We start from the raw sequence: 23,019 nt of genomic DNA, 5'->3' as shown, positions 1-23,019 counted from the left end.
TTTAAGCATAGCACTAACATAGTTATATTAACATTTTTGACCAGGAGATGCAATATTACCAATAAATAATCCTGAAAAAGAACGTGTGTCAATTTTGTACCTGAGCAGATGGTTTTCTTACCATATACAACACTTTGCTATATGTAATTTGAACAGTTCCATTTTTTGGCACATCCTGTTTCAGTCAGATTTTATGGCTTTTTGTTGAAGTAGCATTAATACTTTCCCAACATTAGGAAAACAATTTTATTGAAAATTTTGAAAAAAAATTGCAGATAATCATTACTAAGTTATGAAGCCAGTACAGTATGTACTCTGATAATTTCAAAATTTTACATACTGAGAGAAAAAAGTTGCACTAGTGATCAATGCAAAGTATTATAACGTCTAAATCATACAAGACAGAAAATGATAGTTCTTGCAATTTAAAACATACTCTCAATGAAATGTCTCAATCAGCTTTTTTCATGAAGTGGCTTTTGTTCGGGCAATAACTTCATTTACAAAACTGTTATTCTTTGCCAGCACTCCAGCTTTCAGTTGTTTCAGTTTGGTTTTGATGTCTTCCTCAGACATGTCTGTCAACGGCAATGCTTTCACTTGATAAACAAAGTCCTGAATTATTTTTTCACCTTCCTGAAAGAAAAAAATGAATGTGCAATTAGTCCTTAAGCCTACTCCCTCCAACATCTCTCCAAGAAAACAGTGGAGTTCTGTTAAGCAGTAAAAAAATGTCTGAAGGTCAAAGGCTGGTATTTTGGCATTTGTTGCTCTTTTGGCAAGAGCTATATCAATGTGTGCACTTTCACTTAACAATCTGTGAACAAAAACATTTGTTGCTATGTTGAGATAGGCTTTTGTCTGTGGCTGCAGGGGACTGAAGGAGGCACAATGGCCTTAAACTGCAACAGAAGATATTTATATAGGAAATTAGAAATAATTTTCTAACTATGAGAGTGGTCAAGCACTGAAACAGGCTACCTAGAGAAACTGTGTAATCGCAATCCTTGGAAATGTTCAAGAGCAGCTTGGACAAACACTTGGTTGGGGTAGTTTAGTCAGAGATGATCCTGTCTTGAAGCAGCGGGCTGAACTAGATGATCTTGTGAGGTCCCTTCCAACCCTACTTTTCTATGATCCTATGATTAATCCTCTGATCTATGATCTTATGATTAAAGTTGCCAGGTGTGGAAAATGCTATATGTTTTAAGAACCTGATAGTCTGAAAGGCTGAATTTACTATGTGTGTTTCATATTTAATTTCTGCTCATAATTTTAGTTCTGGAGCTGGGCACCAAGTGCATACGAAGACTGGTCCAACCCCTGTAATCAGCAGCAGCTGTACCACCTCGACTAGATACTGGGATGCTAAACTGCAAACAGAAAAATGTTTTTAACATTCCAAGGGAAAGAAGAGTTTGTTACCAAGCAACCAAAGACTGGCAGTCACTAAGGAGAACAGGTTAAAATGAAGACTTATGTACTTGCCTTTAAGGAAAGACTAAAAGTGGAATTTTTTTTTTTTAAGTGATAAGCAGGGATCCTGGTTTTCTCTATAAAAAAAATTTGCAAATTCTCTGATAAAAACCCCAAAATCCACGATTAAAATGAAATGCTACTATATATAGGTATCAATTGAACACTGTGTTTTATTGATATACTTATAATTTTAAAGCAATTTGGAAGCATTTGGAAGCCTACAATCACTATAGTAAAATAAATTCTAAGTACCTATAAATTTTGGTATTTGATTTGGGGTTCTTTATCATGGAAAATCAGGGCTCCTTCTGCCCCCCCTTAGCTTACCAGGAGGCAGGTCCAGGCCCCTCACTCCCAAACCACAATCCCCCAGTCCTGCTGGTGCCCCTCAATCCCCACCCACAGCACCCTAGCCCTGCTAGTGACCCACGCTCCCCACAAACAGCGCCCTCAGCCCTGCTGGTGTCCTTTACCTCCCACCCCTCCAGCCCTGCTGGGGGAGCCCCAAGTTGCCAGGGCTATGGGGCCAGGGACCCTGGTCTGCAGACCCTTGTCCCCCACAGCAGCACCTGAGCCCTGGGTGCCACTCGCAGGAGGCAACAGCTGCTGCATCTTGAGTAGGGACCCCGGCTCCCCTTCCCCCATAGGCAGCATGGCCAAAGTGGAGCCTATGTGGGGGGGGAGGTGGGTGCAGGCTGCCTGCTGCAGGCTCAGGCAGGGGAGAATTGGGGCTGGCTCCCTGCTGCTGCGCACACTCCCAGGGGGCAAAGGGAGGACGTGGCCCCAGATCTGTGCACAGGGCCTCTCCCAGAGCCTCCGCAGCCCAGCAGGGCTAGGCAGGGAAGCTTGCTGCAGCCGCTGTGAGCCCGATGCTGCTCTGGTGATGAGCTTGCTGCCCGCCCCAGAGCAGGGGGACAGCAGTGTGGGACTGTGCCCCTCGCTGCTCCGGGGTGGGCAGGTCCTGCCCACCAGGCTGTGAAGGCCCTGGGGGAGAACAACAGGGTGGGGAGCCCAAGCCTGTAGAGGGCAGCCTGCCCCTGCCCTGCACACAAATCTGGGGAGCATCCCCCCACATCCCTTCAGGAGAGCACACAGCAGCAGGGAGCTGTCCCCATTCCCCCCCACCTCCCAGATGAGCTGCCCGCAGCGCCGTCCCACTCCCTGCCAGGGCCCTGTAGCCGTGTATTGCAGCACTGGGCCTAAGCCCCAGAAACTCTGCCAGCCTGCAGAGAGCTATCTGCAAAAAAACAAAATCTATGCATTTCTCTATTAAAATGAAAAATCTGCATTTTTCTAGGGTAAAAGGGAAAATCCACAGTTTTTTCCTTTTTTCCATGGGAAATGGAAAACACGGATCCCTGGTGATAATTAACATTAACTAGATATGACGAACAGCAAACACATTTTGCTGACTGGTGTTCAAAAGCCCTGTAATGGAAACACAATGTGTCAGGAATAAGGAATGCAAAATTCCACATAAATCTATATGCACTGTAAGACACCATGGCAGAAACCTGCTTAATACCATGGCTCTTACTAATATGAACTAATGTGGTAAGCGTTCAGCGTGGAAATCTCCACCAGTCCAAGGGACTTGGAGATATAATAGCACCAGCCTTGTTGTAGAAGCAACTAGCTTGGGAAGCTATCTGAAGCTCTGTACTTCAATTGCTTCTCAACCCAAAAGCATTCTAAAAAGCCTAACTCTGGGACAAAATGTAATTCACAACACCTGAGAATAAAGTATTACAAACAGTTTAATGATCAAGTTAAGAGACGACATTGTTTCTCATGGTTGGATTCAATTTGGTGTTCATAATATTTCACATTAACCTTTTAAGGCAAGATGCAATGAAAGAGCTCTTAAAAGGAAACTTGCCTAAATTGAGTAGCCTGCACAGACTCCAAACACCTGGGATGTATTAAAAATACATGTATTTTCAATGTCTTGCTGGAATACTTTCCTACAGCGGACCTGCATGCGTGCCCCCTAGCAGAGGTAAATGCTGGGACTTAAGGGCATGCTATTGAAGACCAAGGTCTCAACCAAACTTCTGTGCCTTTTCACATAATTGTGATTCCACAACAAGCATATGGATGTATTAGCAAATTATTAAACTATTTATTTACTTAATTATTAGTTAATTATTATAATGATAGGTTTATTTTATTATTGTTGTTATTGTTCTTATTAGAACAAGTGTATATGATAGCCCATGGATTGGTACTAAGAGACCAATTTCTCACTTTTATCCCCAACTCCTGTGACAGTAGCAAGTAAAAAAAAAAAAACCTCAAGTAAGATAAGACATATTCTTAAATATCATGTACCAGATCCAGCTACAAAATTAATAAATAGCACAGACATCATGACAAAACACTAGCTAGCAGCTTCTCTCCATAATAAAAGAAGTATCTTAAAATGTGGAAGCTGTTCTGGGTCTGGTGGGATGTACGTGCATCACTGGGCTGAACAGGCTGCAATGCAAAGACCGATACATTAAGAAGAAATGGTTTCCTTGGACAGTGGAGGCACAGCTTCTTTAGAGTACAGTTAGAGGGCTGATATTTGAGTTTTACAAGTTTTCCTGGCCCACTTCCAAAACAAATTCAATTCTGCCACCTGTCTGTTCACATAAGACAGTGGGGTCCAACTCATTCAGCCCCACAAGCTGGAGCCAGTCTAGGGTGCCACATGCCACCCATGCTCCAGATCCCTTGCTGTGAGCAGCACTGGGTCCAACCTGCATTGTCATGGTCAGCATACGCCCCATGCTAGCCCCCTTTGTTGTATGCAGCACGTGTGGCCAGGCCAGCCCCACAAACTGCATGCAGTACAGGCCAGCCACAGGGCTTCCTGTGCATGTGGGACCAGCCCTACAGCACCTGGGCTGGACTGGGAGCTGTGCATGGGCACAGGAGGTCTGGGACACAGGCTGGATACACCACTACCAGACAGGTCCTGCCCGTGTGCTGAACGCAGCATGTGGGGTAGTAGCCAGCATATGGGTGACCCACAGGCCAGATCATATGGCTCCATAGGCTGCACCCAGCCCATGGGCCATATGTTTGACACCTCGGATACAGCATGATAGGTTTGCCAACCATCAGGTTTCTAATGCAAAATCACCACATTAGAAAGGTTGTGTTACGTTCCTATGGTTTACTTTTTGCTACTGGCCCAACAAAATTAGTCTGACAGAGTATTACTTATTGAAATAAGCTACACGAAGGAGTCACCAAAGTGAAATCTATTTTTATGGAGAAGATGCCTAATTAGGTCCATTTAAATTCAGAGGAATCTGAACCAAAGCCTACTCTCTAAATACTCACTGAACTTCAAGAATGAACTTTGTAGCCAGACCATTTTTATAATGCGGCAAACTGGCACTTTAGCATGAAACGTGCTTTGGGGAAGTTTTGTTCCCAAGCTATTCAGTTTCAGTTTGTCTAGCTTAAACATAGTTTTGTCAGCAAACCTGTTTTTCTCGATAGCATCTCTTCACTGCTGGCTCTCCTTCGGATTCCTCGGGTTCTCCAATGTTTTGGAACTCCTCCAGCTCCAGAGCTTTCTCTTTTGCACTCTCTATTACATGTTTTGGAAAAGCAACAAGCTCTGCTACATGTATCCCAAAGCTCTGGTCACAAACACCTGGAAGAAAATAACTAGTCAATTCTCAGGAAACAATATGTATGATGTATTAGATCACATGAACAATCCCTAAACTCTCGGTTTTCAAGAGCTGACTGATGTTGTTTGACTCTCCTAATATCTTCCAATTTACAAACATTTGATCTATGTTTGATAAGGAAATGTGCATTTATCTGATTACAGAGAGGTAGTTAAGCTGAGCTGGTCTGAAGTCAGGCAGAAGGCTAAACTTAGTTAGTCTCTAGGGGTGCCTATACATGAGTAGGGAGGCTGCTCTGACACACTTTAATTACAGTGCATCAGAGCAGACTTGATTAATCTAGTCTGCTGGAGTAGGGTAGTTACTGTGCTCCTGCAGGCTCCTGCATCTCGTGTATCAGCATCCCTACACTTAAAAATGGTGGCAGGGGCACTTGAACTAAAGCTCGTCGAACGAGCTGCCACCATTTTTAAATGCAGGGACACTGATACTTGAGACACTATGGTGCTTTAATTACAGAGGCTCTCGTCGCCACTCTAATTAAAGCACCACCCCCCTCCATCTCCAGAGCACATGTAAAAGTCCTAAAGGTGCATCTCTACCATGCCTTCTGTTTGATTACAATCCTAGCCGAACAGATAAAAGGGAAAATTTCTTTAAGTACAAAAATGTTTCCAACACCTTAAAAAATATTTTTTTTTTTTTAGTGTATTTGAATTTCCTAAATTTCAATCAAGTGTTTCAGTACGCAGCTCTGCAGCATATTATCAGCTATGCCAAGATTTAAACCCATCCTTGTTGACTGCAGTTACTTTAATAGTACACATTTCCCCAGTACAGAAGTATGGGGGGGTTTTGTTGCTGTTGTTTTTTTAAGGTATCCCAAAACCTCTTACTTTGCACCTCACTGCTATTAAATTCACTAACATAAAGTACCATGAGTACTACAGAGATGTGTAAGAGACAAAAATAAATATCTCATTTGCTCTGATTGTTAAATATCTCATTTGCTCTTATGTCAGAATAAGCACCTAAAGAGCAATTTTCATTATTAGTAGCCCTTCTTGGTACATTCTTATCAACTCCAGGCCTGACGGGCCCTCTACCTACTCTGTGAAGAATCCAAGTAGGACACCAGAGCTAATACTAGTAGGTATGGACTAAAAACTGGTTGAGAGATGAAAAAGCAGTCTAAGTCTCTCAGGACTAAGGTTCTGTCAGTGTATAATGAATATATTTATCAATTATTTAAAAGGACGAAGGAAATAGTGAGTGGGAAGACTGAAAAGGAAAAGACCTACTGAGGCCTAGAGAGATTATTGAAGAACTTCAAAATAGAGGTGCACCGATGGATCGGTACAGATATAAAGAAAATCTGCTGTATTGGATATCAGCCCAATGAGGCCGATAAATGCCCATGCTGCACACAGCTGCAGTACAGCACTCAAGCAGGCAGGAGCAGAGCCAGCAGCATGGAGAGCTGCCTCCAGCTGGACAGTCCGGTGTGGTGGAAGGGGGGGGGGGGGGGGAGGGAGGGAGGGAAGAGGTGTGTGTGTGGGGGGGCAGAACAAACACCCCACAGTGAGGGAGAGGGCAGGGGCAGCAGCAGGCGCTACCCAGGCAGGGTGAGGAGGGCCAGAGCCGCGGCTCGTGCTTGCAGCCTGGGAGGGCATGGTGGGGGTGGGAGGGGTATGTGTCCCTGGATCTGGGTGGAGGCAGGGCATTGAGCCGGAGCAGTGTCGGGCAGCTGGTGGCAGTGGTCCTGGGAGCGGAGCAGCGGTGAAATTTGGGGTAAATGCAACATCCTCCCAGCGCCACCGGTGCCCACTCCAAGCCCCGCCCCCACTGAGAGCAGCCACATGCAGTCCACCCCGCCCCGTGAAAATCCAGGGGGCACATTTCCCCCCATCCCCATGCCTTTTGGGGGTGCAAGCAGCAGCGGGAGCCACCATCCCCCAGCCGCGGCTCCACCCCCTTCTGCCCTGCCTGGGCAGCGCCTGCCTCTGCCCCTGCCCTATCCCTCACCATGGGGGGGAGCATTGATCTGCCCTCTCCCTCCCCTTCCACCACATCAGACTTATCACCTGGAGGCAGCTGTGTCGGATATCAGATCAGTATGAGCCGATATGCCTCCTTAAATTTCGGCTATCGGTATCCACCCCCAAAATCCCTATTGGTGCACCCTTACTTCAAAAGTAAGCGGACAACACAATGATGAGTTAATTTTAGAATAAAAGTTCTGGAAGGAATAAATTGAACCTACATGGGTTCTAAGTTAAATACTAAAGTCAAGAAGAAGAAGAAAAGAGTGTCATAGTGAACAGCTGCAAGAGAACTTCCATTTTATTATATGCAGAGGCAGTAAAAATCAAAGATATTAAGCTGAACTAAGAAAAAGAAAGCAATGCATTTAAAAATGCGTCACGTACATTGATGGTAAAATTTTATATGGGGGCAATGATCTTAGTAAAAATCAAGGAGGGCTTACAAACCTGTTAATGGATGGTTTAGTCTCAACCTTAACAGAACACAATTTTTTAGGACCGATGCTCCCCAAGCTTCAGGAGGCAAGACACCCATTGATTTCTCAGTCAGAGAAAGAAACACTTCCTCCCTTAGGCAACATATTAAGCATCTTATGACTGTTTTATAACATGTTTGAAGCACCTGTGATACTAGCTCTGTTGGAAACTAGTTATTGGCTATTGATCTGATACAGTACAGGAATTCTTATGTTTCTATCTATTTTTACACCATCTGTTCCAGGGTGCTCAACCTCTTGCCTGCAGGACAAATGTAGTCTATGGAGCCATTGCATCCGACACATGGGGCCCACCACAGGTTGGGCAATTTGGTGGTGGGGGAACAGTGGCCACCCTCTCCCACCACCAAATTCCCATAGCCCCTCTGCCAACACAGCTAGATCCAGGTTGTCCATGCCCCCTTCTCTCTGCACCACCAAGCTGGGGTGAAGCCACACTCCCTTCCTCCCGCTCAGCTGAATCAGCACCAGGCCACACCCCATTCTCCCCACACTGCTGGGCTGGACCTGGGTCATGACCAGTTCTCCCTGTGGGGCTGAAACAAGGTTGGGCCATGTCGCCTCCCCATCTCAGATAGATGGGACACTGCTGTGCCTGCCCTGGGCACCAGATCAGGGCCACTGGCCACATCTGGCCTGTGGATGGACCAGGCACTGCCTATCCAGCCTGCCAAAGGAAAAGGTTCAACCCCAATGATCTATGCTATTCTTTTACCAGGCTAAAAAATGTTCATTTTGATTAGTCTTCCAAAGAAAGGAATAAAAAAAAGGAAAATGAGAAATCCTGAATGATAATGCAGTAAGCTAATATAGCTTTAGCATTTTTTTTAAAAAGACCTTGTTAACCTTGATTTAAAAAAAAGCAAGAGACATGGTTGTAGGTTTGCTACAACAGTGCTTTAAACACTAGAGTTTATTGCCAGATTATACTTCAAAGGTTGTTGAGTTTACACTCTTAAAGCCAAAATTAATCATCTGATCCAATAACAGGTACTGTCAGTTCCAACCAAATATGCCTATAATTAATTTCAAGCATGGAAATGTATGAGAATACTGGTTGCTTCACTAATGTGCCCTTGAGAACAGGGAGAAGAGGGGTGAGGGGCGAAGCAGCCTTGCTAAACCAGGCTTGCTGTGATGTCTTCAGTGATACTGGGCATTTATACACATACATTTTGGTCCTGTGACATGCCGGAGATCCACCAGAGATCCACGCATGAGCTAACACACACTGTGCTGTGTCACAGTCAGTTATATAAGCAGTGAAATGCACGTCAGCGTGCAGAAAATGGTGGCAGTGAGCTTTTGAACTAAAGTACTTTCTATGTGTTTTAGTTTAAAAGCGCACCACCACCATTTTCTAAGCACTGACGTGCATTTCGCCACTTATACAACTGCAAGTGTCACAGTGCCAGGCACTTTTCCAAGCACCCGGTGCTGTGGTGCCTACATATGTAAAAATGGCCCAAGTCTCTTTATAAAGTTCTATTTCCTAATCACTGAAAAAATAAATATATAAAAGCCTCAAGATGCCTATACCTATAAATTTACTCTTTCATTTTTTTTCCATCTTAATTGAACTGTTCTGTCGATCTCTAATCTCTCATGTTGAAATAATTTCCTTTGAAACAAAGTTAAAAGGTCTGAAATATTTGGTAAGGTAAAGACAAGTTTAATTTGAAATGTGGAGAGCAGTGAAATTATTTTGGAAGAATTTATTTTCATAAACCAAGCTTCAAAGAAAAAAAAAAGCAGGATTAAAAATGGGCACCAATTTATGTTATAGAACAGAGGTGAGCAAAATATGGCCCATGGGCTGAATCCGGCCTGCCAACTGATTGGATCCAGCCCATTGAGGGCATTCACCAATTGATTGTATCCAGCCTGAAGCCACCCATGCAACACTCAGCATGGGGCTGAGCCCCACCTGCTCCTGGCTGTGACACGCTCCTGCCCGACGTTCTAGCCCTGGCCGGTGTGCACAGCTTCCCAGTGAGGCTGCTCCCATCACCCAAGTACTGCTCAGCTCCCACTGTCTTCAGCAGCTCCTCCTCCTGCACCACTGCAGACAGAAGGTAGCACATGGAAGCAGCAACAGCCCTGGGGACACATGCCAGGAACCACCCAGCCAGGCAAGGAGGGAAGCTGCAGCCAAAGGGCTCCTGCCCCAGTGCATGGGGCTCCAGCCAGGAGCAGATCATAGCTCTGCCCCAGGCCCCAAACCCATGCTGTTACAACTCCACAATCCCAGCCCCACCTGCCCACCCCACTCCCAGACACTGCTCCCTGCCCATCCCCAGCCCCATCCCATCCACCCAACTGAGTGTATCCTGCCTAGGTGGGTCAGTCTCCATGGAGACCCCAGGATCGCTGGGCAGTGACAGCATGGGGCCGGGCCCCAGGGCAGAGACACTAAGGAGTTTTGGTGAGCTGTTGCAGGCCAGGGTGGGATGGAGGGGGAGGCAGGGTTGCTGACCTGGCCCGCAACAGCTCACCAAGATTCCCTAAATGGCCCTCCTGCTCAAATAATTGCCCACTCTTGTTATAGAAGTAGGTTGATCTCATAAAATGTAGACTTCCACCCGCGCTGAACCTCAGAAAAAGGAAGATTTCATATCTTTTCTCTCTTGGCATCTGACACATTTTTACCTTGCTTAGCATTTAGATCTCACCTTTTTTGACACGGTAAAGCATAGTCAGTGTGTCGTCAGCAGTAAGTGCTGTGACATGCAGATTACTGACAGTTGGCACTTGGCCCGCAAGTGCTGTCAGTTCATGAAAATGTGTGGCAAACATGCAGAAGGCATCAATTTTGCTTGCAATGTATTCTGAAATTGCCCAGGCCAGCCCAAATCCATCATATGTTGAAGTTCCTCTTCCCAACTCATCAATGATTATCAGAGAATTTTCTGTGGCAGTCCTAAAAAGAGGAAAGGAAAAAAAATCATTTTTCCAAGTTTAAATAGCACAAACTGAAATTCAAAGTTTAATGACACATAACTCTGAAATTCAAAGTTTTAACACTAAATACAGTTAGACTAATACACACACACACACACACACACACCAAATTTATATTTTGCCCAATTATCGTGCTGGCATGACATGTGAAGGAAAACAAAATCCATGTTAAGTAAAGGAACTTGACAGGTACTCAAGAGGACAGCCTGGTATTGTTAAACTGCACATTTTTGGTCAGGACTCTCAAAATTTACTTGAACTTGAAACACCTTCCCAATAACAAGAGATTACTTCACAACCCCCCACATGATTACTTCACATAAATAAAAAGTTGGCAATTATTTACATCTCAGCTGAAAGGATCTTGCAATCCCTGGGGTAACAATCCCTAGTTTAAGAGGCAGTGCCTTAAGTAATCAAAGACAGTAGAATGTAAGAACTCACCAAAGATCACTTTAACTTTAAACATCATATTTAAAATGTGTCCTACAGATTTTTAAGAAAACAAAGCAGGTATACCTCTTACCTAAGAATTGAAGCAGTTTCTAACATCTCTGCCATGAAAGTAGAGACTCCTTTTAATTGACTGTCTCCTGCTCCTACCCGAGCCAGGATACAATCCACAATAGTCACTTCTGCCGAGTCACACGGTACAAAGCATCCAATTTGGGCCATAAGAACTATCACTCCAGTCTGGCGAATGTATGTAGATTTCCCTCCCATATTAGGGCCTAAGGAATTAATTTTACAAAGATATTAAGGAATACAGCTTCCTCTCTGTTTAATATGATTTATAGCTTTAAGGTTAACAAATCGAAGACCAAACTGAACTTAAAGCACAGCTGAAAGCATTTTCTTGCTACTACTAGGGGAAAGACCTTTAGCTCTGGTGGAACAAATGGCTGCTTGGATGGATTTGATGATAGTTCCCATTCCCAAATACAGTTCTTCTGAAAGGAGAGTAGTTTTCTTCTCAAAAATATGAGCAATCAGAAGTGCATGTTCATACCAGAAAAATCAAAGCAAAGCTCATAGGCTCTAATTTTATACCCATCCATCATGACAGCATTTCCTTTAAGCAATTAATGCAGTTTATTTTAACCTAGAAGAGCAGCAACTGACAATCTGCTCTATATAAAGAGCCTTATTTACAGAAAGGGTAGACTGACTGAAATAAGTGATTCAAGTTCCCTGACTGAAACCAGCATAAGAAAGAAACCTGGATTTAAATAACTGATTTTTGTATTTTTCCTAAAGCAGCATCCAGTGAAAGACACTACTTAGCAGCCAAATGAAGCCTGTACTAAATCTTGTACTCTGCTAACCATTGTATCTGGGCACATTTAAGAAATGATGTAGCTTAGCATCCATTTATTCACATTCTTGTACAATAAATTGCTGTTATTATTTTACTCATGATTTGTGTCAAGCTGCATTTGGATGGAAATTAGAATATAATTTAAAAGGTGCGTTATTTCAATATAACCAGCTTAATTGGGCTGGATGTACAAGAACAAGCTATGTTTATCAAAGCATATTTTGCATTTAAAACTGAAAAAACAAAGGAAAAAGTAGCTGCAGTTGGTGAACTGACCATCAAAAATCTACCCCAATATGTCCTAAAACAAAAGTACTTACAAGTCAGCACCTAAAAATACAGAGGTAGCTAATGGAATTTTCTAAAGGACCTAAATGGGTCAAGATTTCCCAACACCTAACTAGTTAAGCAACTTCAACAGGCTTAAATGGTGTCACACATGAATGTAGGGCTTAGTATCTATTTACAAGTCTGTATGAACAATCATTTGGAAATGTATGCATGCTGGATTACCAGAGCACCCAGCATGAATGGAAATGCTTAATAAAAAGGCATAATAGTCACCCTTTGTTTTATAAAACACATGAAGTAAAACAGGTTACAAAAGCCAGACATAAAAACTACCCCCAAATGCCAATGCAGGTATGAGTAAATTAATAACTGCTTTTCCCTTCCTTCTACCGATTAAAGACTCAGCAGTTTGACTTTTTTCTTTTGTAGCATGTCCCACAAGTAAAACATAAGAAATGCCATTTGAAACATTTGAAAACAAAATCTGAAAATAATATTGCATATACATTTACCAGTAATAATATGAAACGTCTGCTTGCCCTTCTCAAAGGTGACATCATTGGGAATGAATGCTACATCATCTTGCACTTCAACACAAGGGTGTCTGGAACCTTTCAACACAATCCGTCCTTGTCCCTTCTCCAAAATGACTGGGCGGACGTATGGCACAGGGGCTCCACTTGATACATGAGCAAAACTGACAACAGCATCTAACTGAGCTATCACATCATTCATTGTCTGTATTGGCTCTGCATAACCTATGGAAAAAAAAGGCAAAACTTGATGTATTAACCACACTGACAGTACGACCTGTTTCTACAAATAAATCAGAATTCACTGTACTTACATCTCTCACTTATGTGAAATACAACAGCATCACGTGTAAAACAAATTGATAAATTAGTGACAACCCACACGCCACAGAAGTCAAGAAATTATCGTGCAACTTCTACGCATGATTACAGAAGGGTGCTCTCATTCTTTGAAGGGGAAGCACCATATTCATACCCATTGCTCCCAACTGACATAGGAGGAAAAAGGAAAGCTTATTTAAATATGGAATACAAATGTACAGAACAGAATAGTTAGAAATCTCTCCCCTTGCATAGTGACTCGTCATTTGGACACATAAGGAAGGCAAGAGCCACTGAGAGCACATACTGCACACGATTTAAATTTTATGCGCTGTGTTAACTGTACTAGAATCTGTAGTCATTAAGCCACAGAACTATAATTACTTTAACACTGCAAGTAGTATAACATGTCAGAAGAAATGATTAGTGTACTGCAGAAAGTTCATTTCAGAAAATGCTGTTGGGCAATTTTGCCGGGATTTCAGACATATCTTGCTGTGCAAAGTTTTAACTCACTCCATTGTCGTGTTGCTGCACAGCTGGGTACAGAACAGAGAGAAATTTCTGGCTAAGTACAGACAGTCAAACAGCTTGAGTCTAAATCGATTCAATTTTTGCAGGTTTCTCTAAACTGCCTAGATTGAACTGATAAGCAAGTGAACTTATGTTCACTTTTCAAACCGAAAAGGCATCCTGACCCTTACAGCAGCCCATACCAGTACCTGGGGCACTAGAGCATGCCACCCAGCCTGATGGCCACAGGCAGCCTGGAGCTGACAATTCCCCTAACGAAGTCCTCTCCTCAGCCTCTGGATGCTGGGAAGCACGTGTTTTGCGGGGGGGGGGGGGGGGGGGGGGGGGGGGGGGGGAGGAGAACGGGATGGGACACGGACAACGACAGACACGACACGACCCCCTCACTTCTGGCACAAGAGAAGAGAGGAGAGAGGAAGCCCCCAGTGAGGAGTTTCTCTCTGTCCCCACCTCCATGCCCAGAGCTGAAGCCCCCAGCGATGAGTATCTCTCCCTGCCCCACTCCATGCCCCTCCATTCCCAGGGTCTAGCTATGGGCAAGTCCTGTAGCCAGACCCTGTCCTCAGCCCCAGGAAGGCTATGGGGCAGGCATGAGTGGAACCACCCCCCCACCCCCCACCAGACCACCAGCCAGGGTCTCCCTGATGCAGGGGGAAGCCCCCAGTGGGGCATTTTTCAACCCATGCCACCCACCTGCAGCCAGGCAAGTCCCCTAACTGTGTCCCCTCCTTGGCTGGCAAGCCAGCTGAGGAGGGAGTGTGGGAAAAACCCACCCTGCTCCCACCCCCCAGCTCCAAACCCTCAGCCAGGCTGTGCCTAGTGCACATGGGGGCGGGGAGTCCACCGTGGGGGCTTTACTCCCCCTGCCTGAGCTGGAAGCCAGGAGCCGGACTGATCACCTAGCCACATGCCCACTTTAGCCAGCAGGATAGCTGAGGAGAGAGTGGGCACAGCCCCGGCTCTTGACCCTGCTGGGCTGTGCCCAGTGACAGGGGCTGGGGAGGGGGAGAGAAGAAATTCAAACTGGGGGGCTCCCCCCCCCAGCCAGTCCAGGGCCAGACACAGGCAAACCAGGTGGCCACCCAGGAACCGGACAGAAAGGGGGCCTGAAAATGGTAATTTAAAAATTATTATTATCATTATCTCTGGTGAAGGGGGGCCCAGTACTAAAAATTCACCCAGGGCCACCAGGAGTCTAGGTACGGTGCTGAGCCAGACCAATCCCTCCAGCCAAGGAGGCGGTTGGATTGGGCGAATTGGCTTGGCTCCCAGCTGCAGGGGAAGAAAATGCCCCCCTTGACAGCTAGAGGCATGGCCAGCCCTGCTCTGCTGAAGCAGAGCGCACAGCCCAGGGCTGCACGGCATCCTGGGAGGCTGAAGGTCTGCAACTTAACTTGAATCGGGAGGGGACCTGTGCCAGAGGTTGCATAAACCAGTTTGACCTAAATCAGTTCGGTCTGATACTACATCGAACCAGGTTTATCTTAAACCAGTTTCAACCAATTTGAAAGCAGTTTAAGTTCACTGAACTTTTATTCTGTTACAAGTTTCACCCGGTTCCTGATCTTTTAAATTAGTTTATGTGTAACTTCTGTCCCTAGCCTGTATGTCCAGAAAAATCATCACAGCTAGCTCTCAAAAACAGTACTTGATAGAATTAACAGAACTCATTTGCTGGACTTACAGCATAAAAAGTATTCATGAAGGCACAGAACACTGATACCCTGTTTTTCTAACATTTTCTTCAGTATTCTTTGGCTAAAAGATACCCAATTCCCAGTTTTTCCCAAGCTATAGTAGCTAATCATATAGGTTTAAAAAAAACAAATGTTTAACTTTACGTTATTGTCTGCAGGTTTATGCTTACTAACCCCTTCGGATTTTTCCCCTCAACAATGCAGTGATTGCTTTGAATGAAACTACACCTCTGGATAAGCTAAAATATTACAGAACTCTTCCTCCAGAAATTCTCTATTATTATTTGAGCAAAAGTCATCCCATTATTAAGATGATCTATTAGCGGAGTATCTTTAAGCTGACTGAACAAACAGAAACACCTGATGCAGTAGCTCATTTCTAGTACTGTTCCATGAAGGGAACAATGATTTTTATCTGCTGGCCCCTTCTATTTATCCTTTAAGAGGATCCGGACAGATAATGGAGACGAGTGCAGGTAACCAGTGCTAAACATACAGTGAAACAAAATATTTAGCACGTTGCGTAAATATCTAAACAGATGAATCTGTTTTCAAGAACAGTTTGGAAGTGACAGGGACCTGTGCTGACACCAACTGCACATCCTAGATATAGTAGTGCTGAGGTAATGTTGTAGCCCTAATGGACCATCACAGTTACAACACCCCAACACTACCACAACATGGAGGATATCAAAATGAACCACTGACAGTAACCCGTCACATACGTGGCAACCAAGAGAAGAGCTATAGCAGCTCTCCAATGTTTTGTGCGTTAGCACTGCCCTATTACCTGAAGCAATGTTGATGATTTCTTTAACAATGGCATCCTGGGCCTCTTCATACTCCTCTTTGTATTTTAAGTATTCTTCGTTGAAGGAGCTCAATTTACTGTGAAAAAAATCACAATGTTTACAACTTGTGATGTTCCCAGTTTCTACCATATTTTGCTCATTTTTGTCTTTTTGCTTTGTGACAAGCTATCATCATTCCAAAATATCATCAGGTATTTGCTCAGGGGACTTCAATTTAAGCATCAAGATGTGGCACAGATAAGCTGGCATGAACAAATGGCTTATTCTGTTTTCCAGCTGAAGATCCTTGCTGTGACCCTTAAAACTAAGTGTTACATCACTATAAAACTATTCTTGAAGTCCTGCAGTCTATATGTTTGCTATGGATGCAAAGTGTGGCAACTGGATTTTCTTTTAAAGGACTGCATGCAAAGTGGGACTCATGGCTAACCTACCAGGTACTCTGATGTGTGGAAGATCTGATGGAAGGAAAACCAAACACCAAGCAGGTTACTGATTTGCCCAGTGTCATAGAGGGGTCACAACAGGACTATGGACTCCTTTAAAGAAAGCATTTATACCAACATTCAGTTTTCCATTTGGAGATCCTAAGTAACTGCACCTTAGCAACATTTCAGTTTTCAAATAAGGTTGATTTAATGCTTCATGTTCAAAGAGACTGTTTAAACAAACTCTTCAACTATCCTTTTATCTTTCTTCTCCAGGTTAGACTTAACAAGACCATACATGAAAGCCTGCACTGTGATTTGTGCCAGTTCTACTATTTGAGAAGTTCAGCCCGAGGTCCGGTGCCCAGCCTGCTTTGAGTGGCTTTATCCAAACCAAATCACAAAATCAGTTTTGGTAAGTGATTCTTGGGCAAACTGCTTAGAAATTACTATTCACTAAAATATATTTCACTTGTTGATGTGAAAGAGCCTAAATCCAAACATCAGCTTAGATCTACAAAGTAAAAAGTTTTTACACAAGAGGGAGATGCTTTATGTTTCATGGTTGCTTTGAAGAACATTATTCTCTTTGCAACTCAACAAATGTTCTTGTCCTCAGTCTTTTGATTTTGGTCATCTAAACAAATCAGAAGGGCTGCAGTGGGAATGAGCAGTTAAGGCACCTCACAACAGGTCCAGAGGTATGAGTTCAAACCCTGCTTTGAACCAAAGCTATGTTCACACAGGCTGGGGAGTCAGAAGCATTTGCATGCAACTGCTTATAGGAGCCAACATACCTTGCCCAGTGTACTTCAACAGACCTTGTAGGCCTATCTAGACCATAACTAAAAAAACTGGTGCAAAAGTATACTTAGCCAGTAGGCTCATGCCTCTTTTCAAAGCAGAGAATTTATTGCTCCTGAAAGTGAGTGACTAACAGATACTAATAGAATTAGCTTGAAACCAGCTTGCACTGGGTGCAAAGTTCGTCATACAGATCTATCAGTTAAGACCCATTTCACTAACCAGGAAAAGCGTATCATAATTAACCTCACACCACTTGACACTTTGTCCAAAGGAGAAAGAGCTTTTATCTCAAACTTGACCTGCTGCACACTATTGCTCCAAGCATTCTGCTCCTTAAGTAAACTAGAAGAATGCTTGGAACAGCATTAAGAATAGAGCAGATCAAGCGACAGCTTGTTACTTTAAATGTAAATCATCAACAGCCACAGGTACACAGTCAGGTCATAGCTAATGTGCACAAATAGAAAATTTATTCAGCCAAGTGTACTAAGGAACAGAAAGGGGATTACCAACAGTCAGCTATGTTCTGTTCAGGAACAAGTATAAATGGCTGTTTTGTACAGCAGCCTACAGAAATACATGCACTGCTACAATGAAGGCAGGAAACACGCTGATGGCTGCAGGCTAAGCACAGATGCTTACAAAATCAAAGCAGCCAAAGTAGTTGGTATAAATGGGGAAGGCTGGAAGTGTGGTTGTGCCAGTATGCATGCATTTCTGCTTCTTTTCCCCACTTAGCAATCTCACTCAATGTTTCATTTTGCAAATAAAAGAGGCAGAAGAAAAGCAAGAACTTCAACACCTAAATATGGCACCAGTATTGTTATGCCAAAAACAACCAAAAAGGATATCTATCAGGTCTGACCTAACAGACCTAAGAAATAGCTGACACTTCAAATACCTGTTAGTGAATTTCACACCATTCTTCTGGGTGTCTAAGATTTTATATTTTGCATTGTTCCGGAGGACTTTCTCTTCTTTGCAGGTGATTCGGAAGTGATGCCCTAACTGTGAACTGGACTCCAGTTTGATGCTCTTGCTAGCCTCCAACCCTTTGGATAGAGGGAAGGTGGGAGAGGAGGAGAAGAATGAGTACGTATCACTGTGTTATCTATATTTATTAATTTCCATTCTCTGAACATTGTTAATTTACTTGCCACTTTAAATTATATTGGGCAGCAGAACTAAGTGTCACATGAAGGGGGTTTTTGGGGACATGCTTAATTATTATCAGTTCAAAGAAGCCAAAGTAGGTACCTACCTAAATTGTGACAGTACCTTTAAAATCTCACCCGAAGATCTCATCCTTTTCACGGCCCACCCCCCACGCCCCCAGCAGCCAAGAGGCAAAAACCACAGTATTCATTAATTTTGGATGCACACCTTGCTGGGATTATTTGACCCCAGCAGTCTTTCCTGCCCAGAGCAGGGGAACTGGACCTAATGATCTCACCAGGTCTCTTCCAGCCCTAAACTTCTGTGAATTGCCTCCGAGGGGAGGGGAAGGGAGGGGGGGGCAACTAAATGAGATTAAAGGCACCGCTAACTTCAGTCACAATTTAGGTAGGTCCCTAAAGATAAATTACGTGCCATCTTTTGAACACAACAAGTTCAGCTACAGACTGAAGTAGGTGACCAGGCAGGTATGATCCTTCATGCTTTTCATACTGCAAGGAAGGGTACAGATGCACACCTGCAGATGCACACACGCAATAGTGAATACCATCTATGTAGGGTACATTTGAAACCTTCAAAAACGGAGAGACAAGTTCATGGGAGCAAAGCCATATTGTGAAAAAAAACTGAACATCATCTCAAACATTAATATACTTTATAAGCCGTGCCAATTTTCTCTGCTACTTTTTTCATTAAGCAGATGACTATCACTGACTAAATCCACCACCTCATCTTGATTGTATTACACAATAAATATTAGCCTGTAAAATGTTTAGGTATGCTTCAAAGGAATTCAGCCAATGAAGGTACATTGATGTGTACCTTCTTACCACACAAAACTATCCATTCTAAAACTGACACCTAAATGAATGGACAAGATAAGATTCATGTTTTCATGGAATTTAAATTAAAAAGAAATTGAGATGGCTAGAAGAAGTTACATTAATGGCAGATGAACTGGGCAGTCTCCTGAGCCATGTCTGGTTACCTGTGGAACATTACCCTTGTTAAAAAATAATCTGGGCCTAAAATCATTGTTAGTCTCCACCGACCAGCTTAGATACCAGTACCAAGCTTTTACATATCAATTTTCATCAGTAGATTTCGAAACACTTCACAAAGGAAGTAGATCCCAGAGAAAATCTTACCCCACCATACCTAGCTCTCTAGCTGCTGTCTTAAGACAAGATTGCATTGACTCCTCTATTTCATTCATCTTCTCTCTCAACTCTGTCAGGTTAGGATCAAAAGAAGGCTTTACAAGGAATTCATGGTTTTCCACCTGGAAAACAGAGTGAAATAATTAATATAAATATAAAGAGCAATCGAAAAGTGTTATGACACAAATTATGCACTAATTAGATGTTGCTCATTTATTTCGATTTGTTTAATCTTTTGTGGTACATTTCATCATTCACTAATGTGCACCTTAGATTATATCCTTGGTTGACTGGAATTTGACTAATTCACCCACAAAGCAAATGAGTCCCCCAAACATCTGCTTGTTAATACAAATACATCATTCTTCATACAGGCAAAAAATTACCGATCTAACAGATCCACTTACCTTCAAGATAGACTGATTTATCTGAATATACACAAAGCTCAGTACTAGCAAACAGACAAATTTGCCAAGTGCGATGAAAAGACTGTTACATGACTCTCATTCTGCATAACATCCTAGATTTATTTCTCTTCTAGAGATAGACAACAAACAAGTATTGGAGGGGTGGGGGGAAGGGGTTACAAACCAGGAAGTTTTCTAAAACGAGGAGCTTCTGCTTCTCTACAAAAGTTCTAACAAAGGAATACTCCACAGGGTTATGGAAAGGCACTTTCCTGCTCATCAGCCAAAACCCATAGTCCAACATAAGCACAGGAAAAGGTAGGGCTAGAAAGGACCTCCACTCAACTTAAATCCATGTCTTTTTTTCTGTACAGCTGCACAATACATAGGTTCCCTGTAGTCATATTAGGCCATTTTAAAGTGACTTCACAGTTGGAACTGGTAATGCAATCTAGAGATTTAAGATTCTATATTAAGTATTTCACGTTTAAAAGGCTAAATAGCCACCAAAATAAGTTCCCATATGAAGCTTCACAATGCAGCATATGCAATATGAGCTGCTAGTCCCATACTGGTCCACCAGTACCTCGGCATCAATATTCTTTACTTTACTGGCTCTGTACTTACACTAGAGAACCAAACCTTTGGTAAGAAAACAAATTGGAAAATACCAGCGGTACAATGTGCCCATGCTGACCATGCTGCCTAAGTTGCAGTTTCAGCCTTTATCGCTATCTAAATGCCCAACACACAGTTCCCAGTACCATCACCTGAAACAATGGTTTATGGGATTTTTAATGGCCAGTTGGGAACACACAAGACTTGTGAAAGACAGTGCTGGACTCCGACCCAGTATTTCCTGAGGAAACTTCCCCATAAGGGTAATATTTATTTTAAAAGCCCTTTCTTGAAATGGATGGCAAGAAGAATGGCTTGCCAGGGTTTGTCCTAAATTTTGAAAAGCAGCTGTTGTGTCAGTGTAGCAGTATCAGTGAGGGTGTTACTAGAAATACCCACAAAGAGCCAAGACCAAGACCAGCAGCTGACAGGCAGCTCATGCACCCAGACCTTCTGGGGTAGCCAGCTTCATGCAGCACCTGAGAATTATCTCTCATTGGGCAACATGTCACTTGTGTGATAAGGCTACCACCTCAGGCTTCTGGGAGACAGCTGTTTGAGCCCTGGAATAAGTACAATTTTAGGATGAAGAAGATGACTCCTCTCTACCTCTGTGATGAGCTAGAGGTCAACAGTAAAGTCAGATGCTAAATCTGGCCCTTCTGCAAGTCCAAGTCCTTGCTCAGGGTGCTTATAAAAGGCCTAGCAAAACAAGGGGTGGGATCCAAGGGCCAGAACATGCATCAAACATTCCTACCCTCTTGCAAGGCTCCCCTCATCACTCAAGCTTTAATTCTCTAATTCAACAACTGCCTGAGCCTAAGCAGAGGACAATCACCCCTGCCCTCTCCCCATAAAGGAAGTCTGCTAGGCTGCCATTTTGCACACAGTCCCGAATGGCTTGGTACATTGCCAGACAGAACTGGGCATTGGCTGATGGGGCCTAAAGCTCTCAGAGGGACCCTCTTGCAACAGTTCCACTGTAAGGTAAATTTACCTGCAAGACAAAATTTCACTCACCCAAGGGGCTCTGATTGATCTCAAGCTGCAGCTATTTCTACCCTGGCCCAAACAAGGTCAGCACCGGGCAAACCTCTTAATCCACAATGGCAGGAACCATCTCACATTTCCCTCGCTTGTTACTTGTGACATTACCACTAAGGTCCCTTGTTCCAGATACTCCAGTGGAAAACGCATATAACACTTTGCTCGCATAAAAAAGCAAAGCATAAGCATGGCTGGACCAATGCTCCCTCCCCCAAGAAAGTTCCCTCCTAATTCAGCTAACGGATCATGATCCCTCCCTCACTTGCTCTTGTCCTAGCCTCATGATTCTTGCACTCTTAGCTGCCCAAAAGTTCGATTTCATTGGAAGCAGTGGAGGGGAACCTTCTTCTCAGTCTAGCCTGTAGCCTGGTGGTTAGATCACTCTGTAAGATGGGAAATTTGGGTTTGTCCCCCACTCAGCTAAAGAAGGCCTAGCATCCAGGTGTCCCCCACAGAACTGAGCTTCCTACTAGACTACTGAGCAAGATGTTGCCCACTTTGTTTAAGAATGATTTGGGGAGTGCTGTACTTTATTCTGCACTTAATGTGCCTGTCTTTTAAGATGTTCTGGTTCAGGTAGGTGCCTGCCACTCTGAACAGCCTGGCTGTCCAGGGTGCCAGATGTGCCTTGCTTGTAGCCCCGAATCAAATGTCTGAACTCTGAGGAAAAGGAGCTCAGACACATCTCTACCCCTAGTATTTATCATCAGGTGTAACAAGTGAGGTCATAATCACCCTTAGGGGGCACTCACATCTCCTCATTTACAGCCCAGAAACTCTACACATCTCACCCTGTCTATTTTGATCACCTTCCAGAGGTAAAGACATTAGATACCGTGACATGTTAGTAGGTAAAATGCTTACGCACCTAGAGGGACAATTTGGATCCGGCCCTTAATCTATTTTTTCTGAACTTCTCTCCAGTAATTTGAAAAGGTATAAAATTAAAATACTTAAACAGATGGATAAATACCAACCTAATACCCTAAATTTGCAAGCAATTAAGTACAGGAATACATTTATACTCAAATGAGTGGACTCACTGAAGTCTTCTCAATGGGGCTATTCAGATGGATACATTTACAGGTGTTTAGGTGTTTGCAGAATCAAAGAATATGTAAACTAATTTTGACTGAACCCTTCCATACAGCACCACACACTAGATACTTTCATAGAACAGTCAAAACCACATACATCAAGTCTATGGAAAGTGATAACTAATGATAGGAAGGGAAAACATTATTAACATTTAATAC

General features: G+C 43.4%; 1 protein-coding gene across 1 annotated transcript in view; it reads right to left on the bottom strand.

The window, feature by feature from the left end:
* Positions 1-232: 232 nt before the first annotated feature.
* The window catches only part of MSH2 (mutS homolog 2), a 90,377-nt gene continuing 67,590 nt past the window's right edge, over positions 233-23,019 (bottom strand). The window contains exons 9-16 of the mRNA XM_006273923.4: positions 19,690-19,813; positions 18,257-18,407; positions 16,099-16,196; positions 12,736-12,981; positions 11,141-11,345; positions 10,326-10,573; positions 4,959-5,131; positions 233-636 (exon numbers count right to left, since the gene is read on the bottom strand). Of these exons, the coding sequence (XP_006273985.1) occupies positions 466-636; positions 4,959-5,131; positions 10,326-10,573; positions 11,141-11,345; positions 12,736-12,981; positions 16,099-16,196; positions 18,257-18,407; positions 19,690-19,813 (1,416 nt within the window). The 3' untranslated portion in view covers positions 233-465. The remainder of the gene's footprint in view (positions 637-4,958; positions 5,132-10,325; positions 10,574-11,140; positions 11,346-12,735; positions 12,982-16,098; positions 16,197-18,256; positions 18,408-19,689; positions 19,814-23,019) is intronic.

The sequence above is a fragment of the Alligator mississippiensis genome, chromosome 1 (genome assembly GCF_030867095.1).
Source record: "Alligator mississippiensis isolate rAllMis1 chromosome 1, rAllMis1, whole genome shotgun sequence".
NCBI classification, from domain to species: domain Eukaryota; kingdom Metazoa; phylum Chordata; order Crocodylia; family Alligatoridae; genus Alligator; species Alligator mississippiensis.
This window is presented reverse-complemented; position numbering and strand designations above follow the sequence as displayed.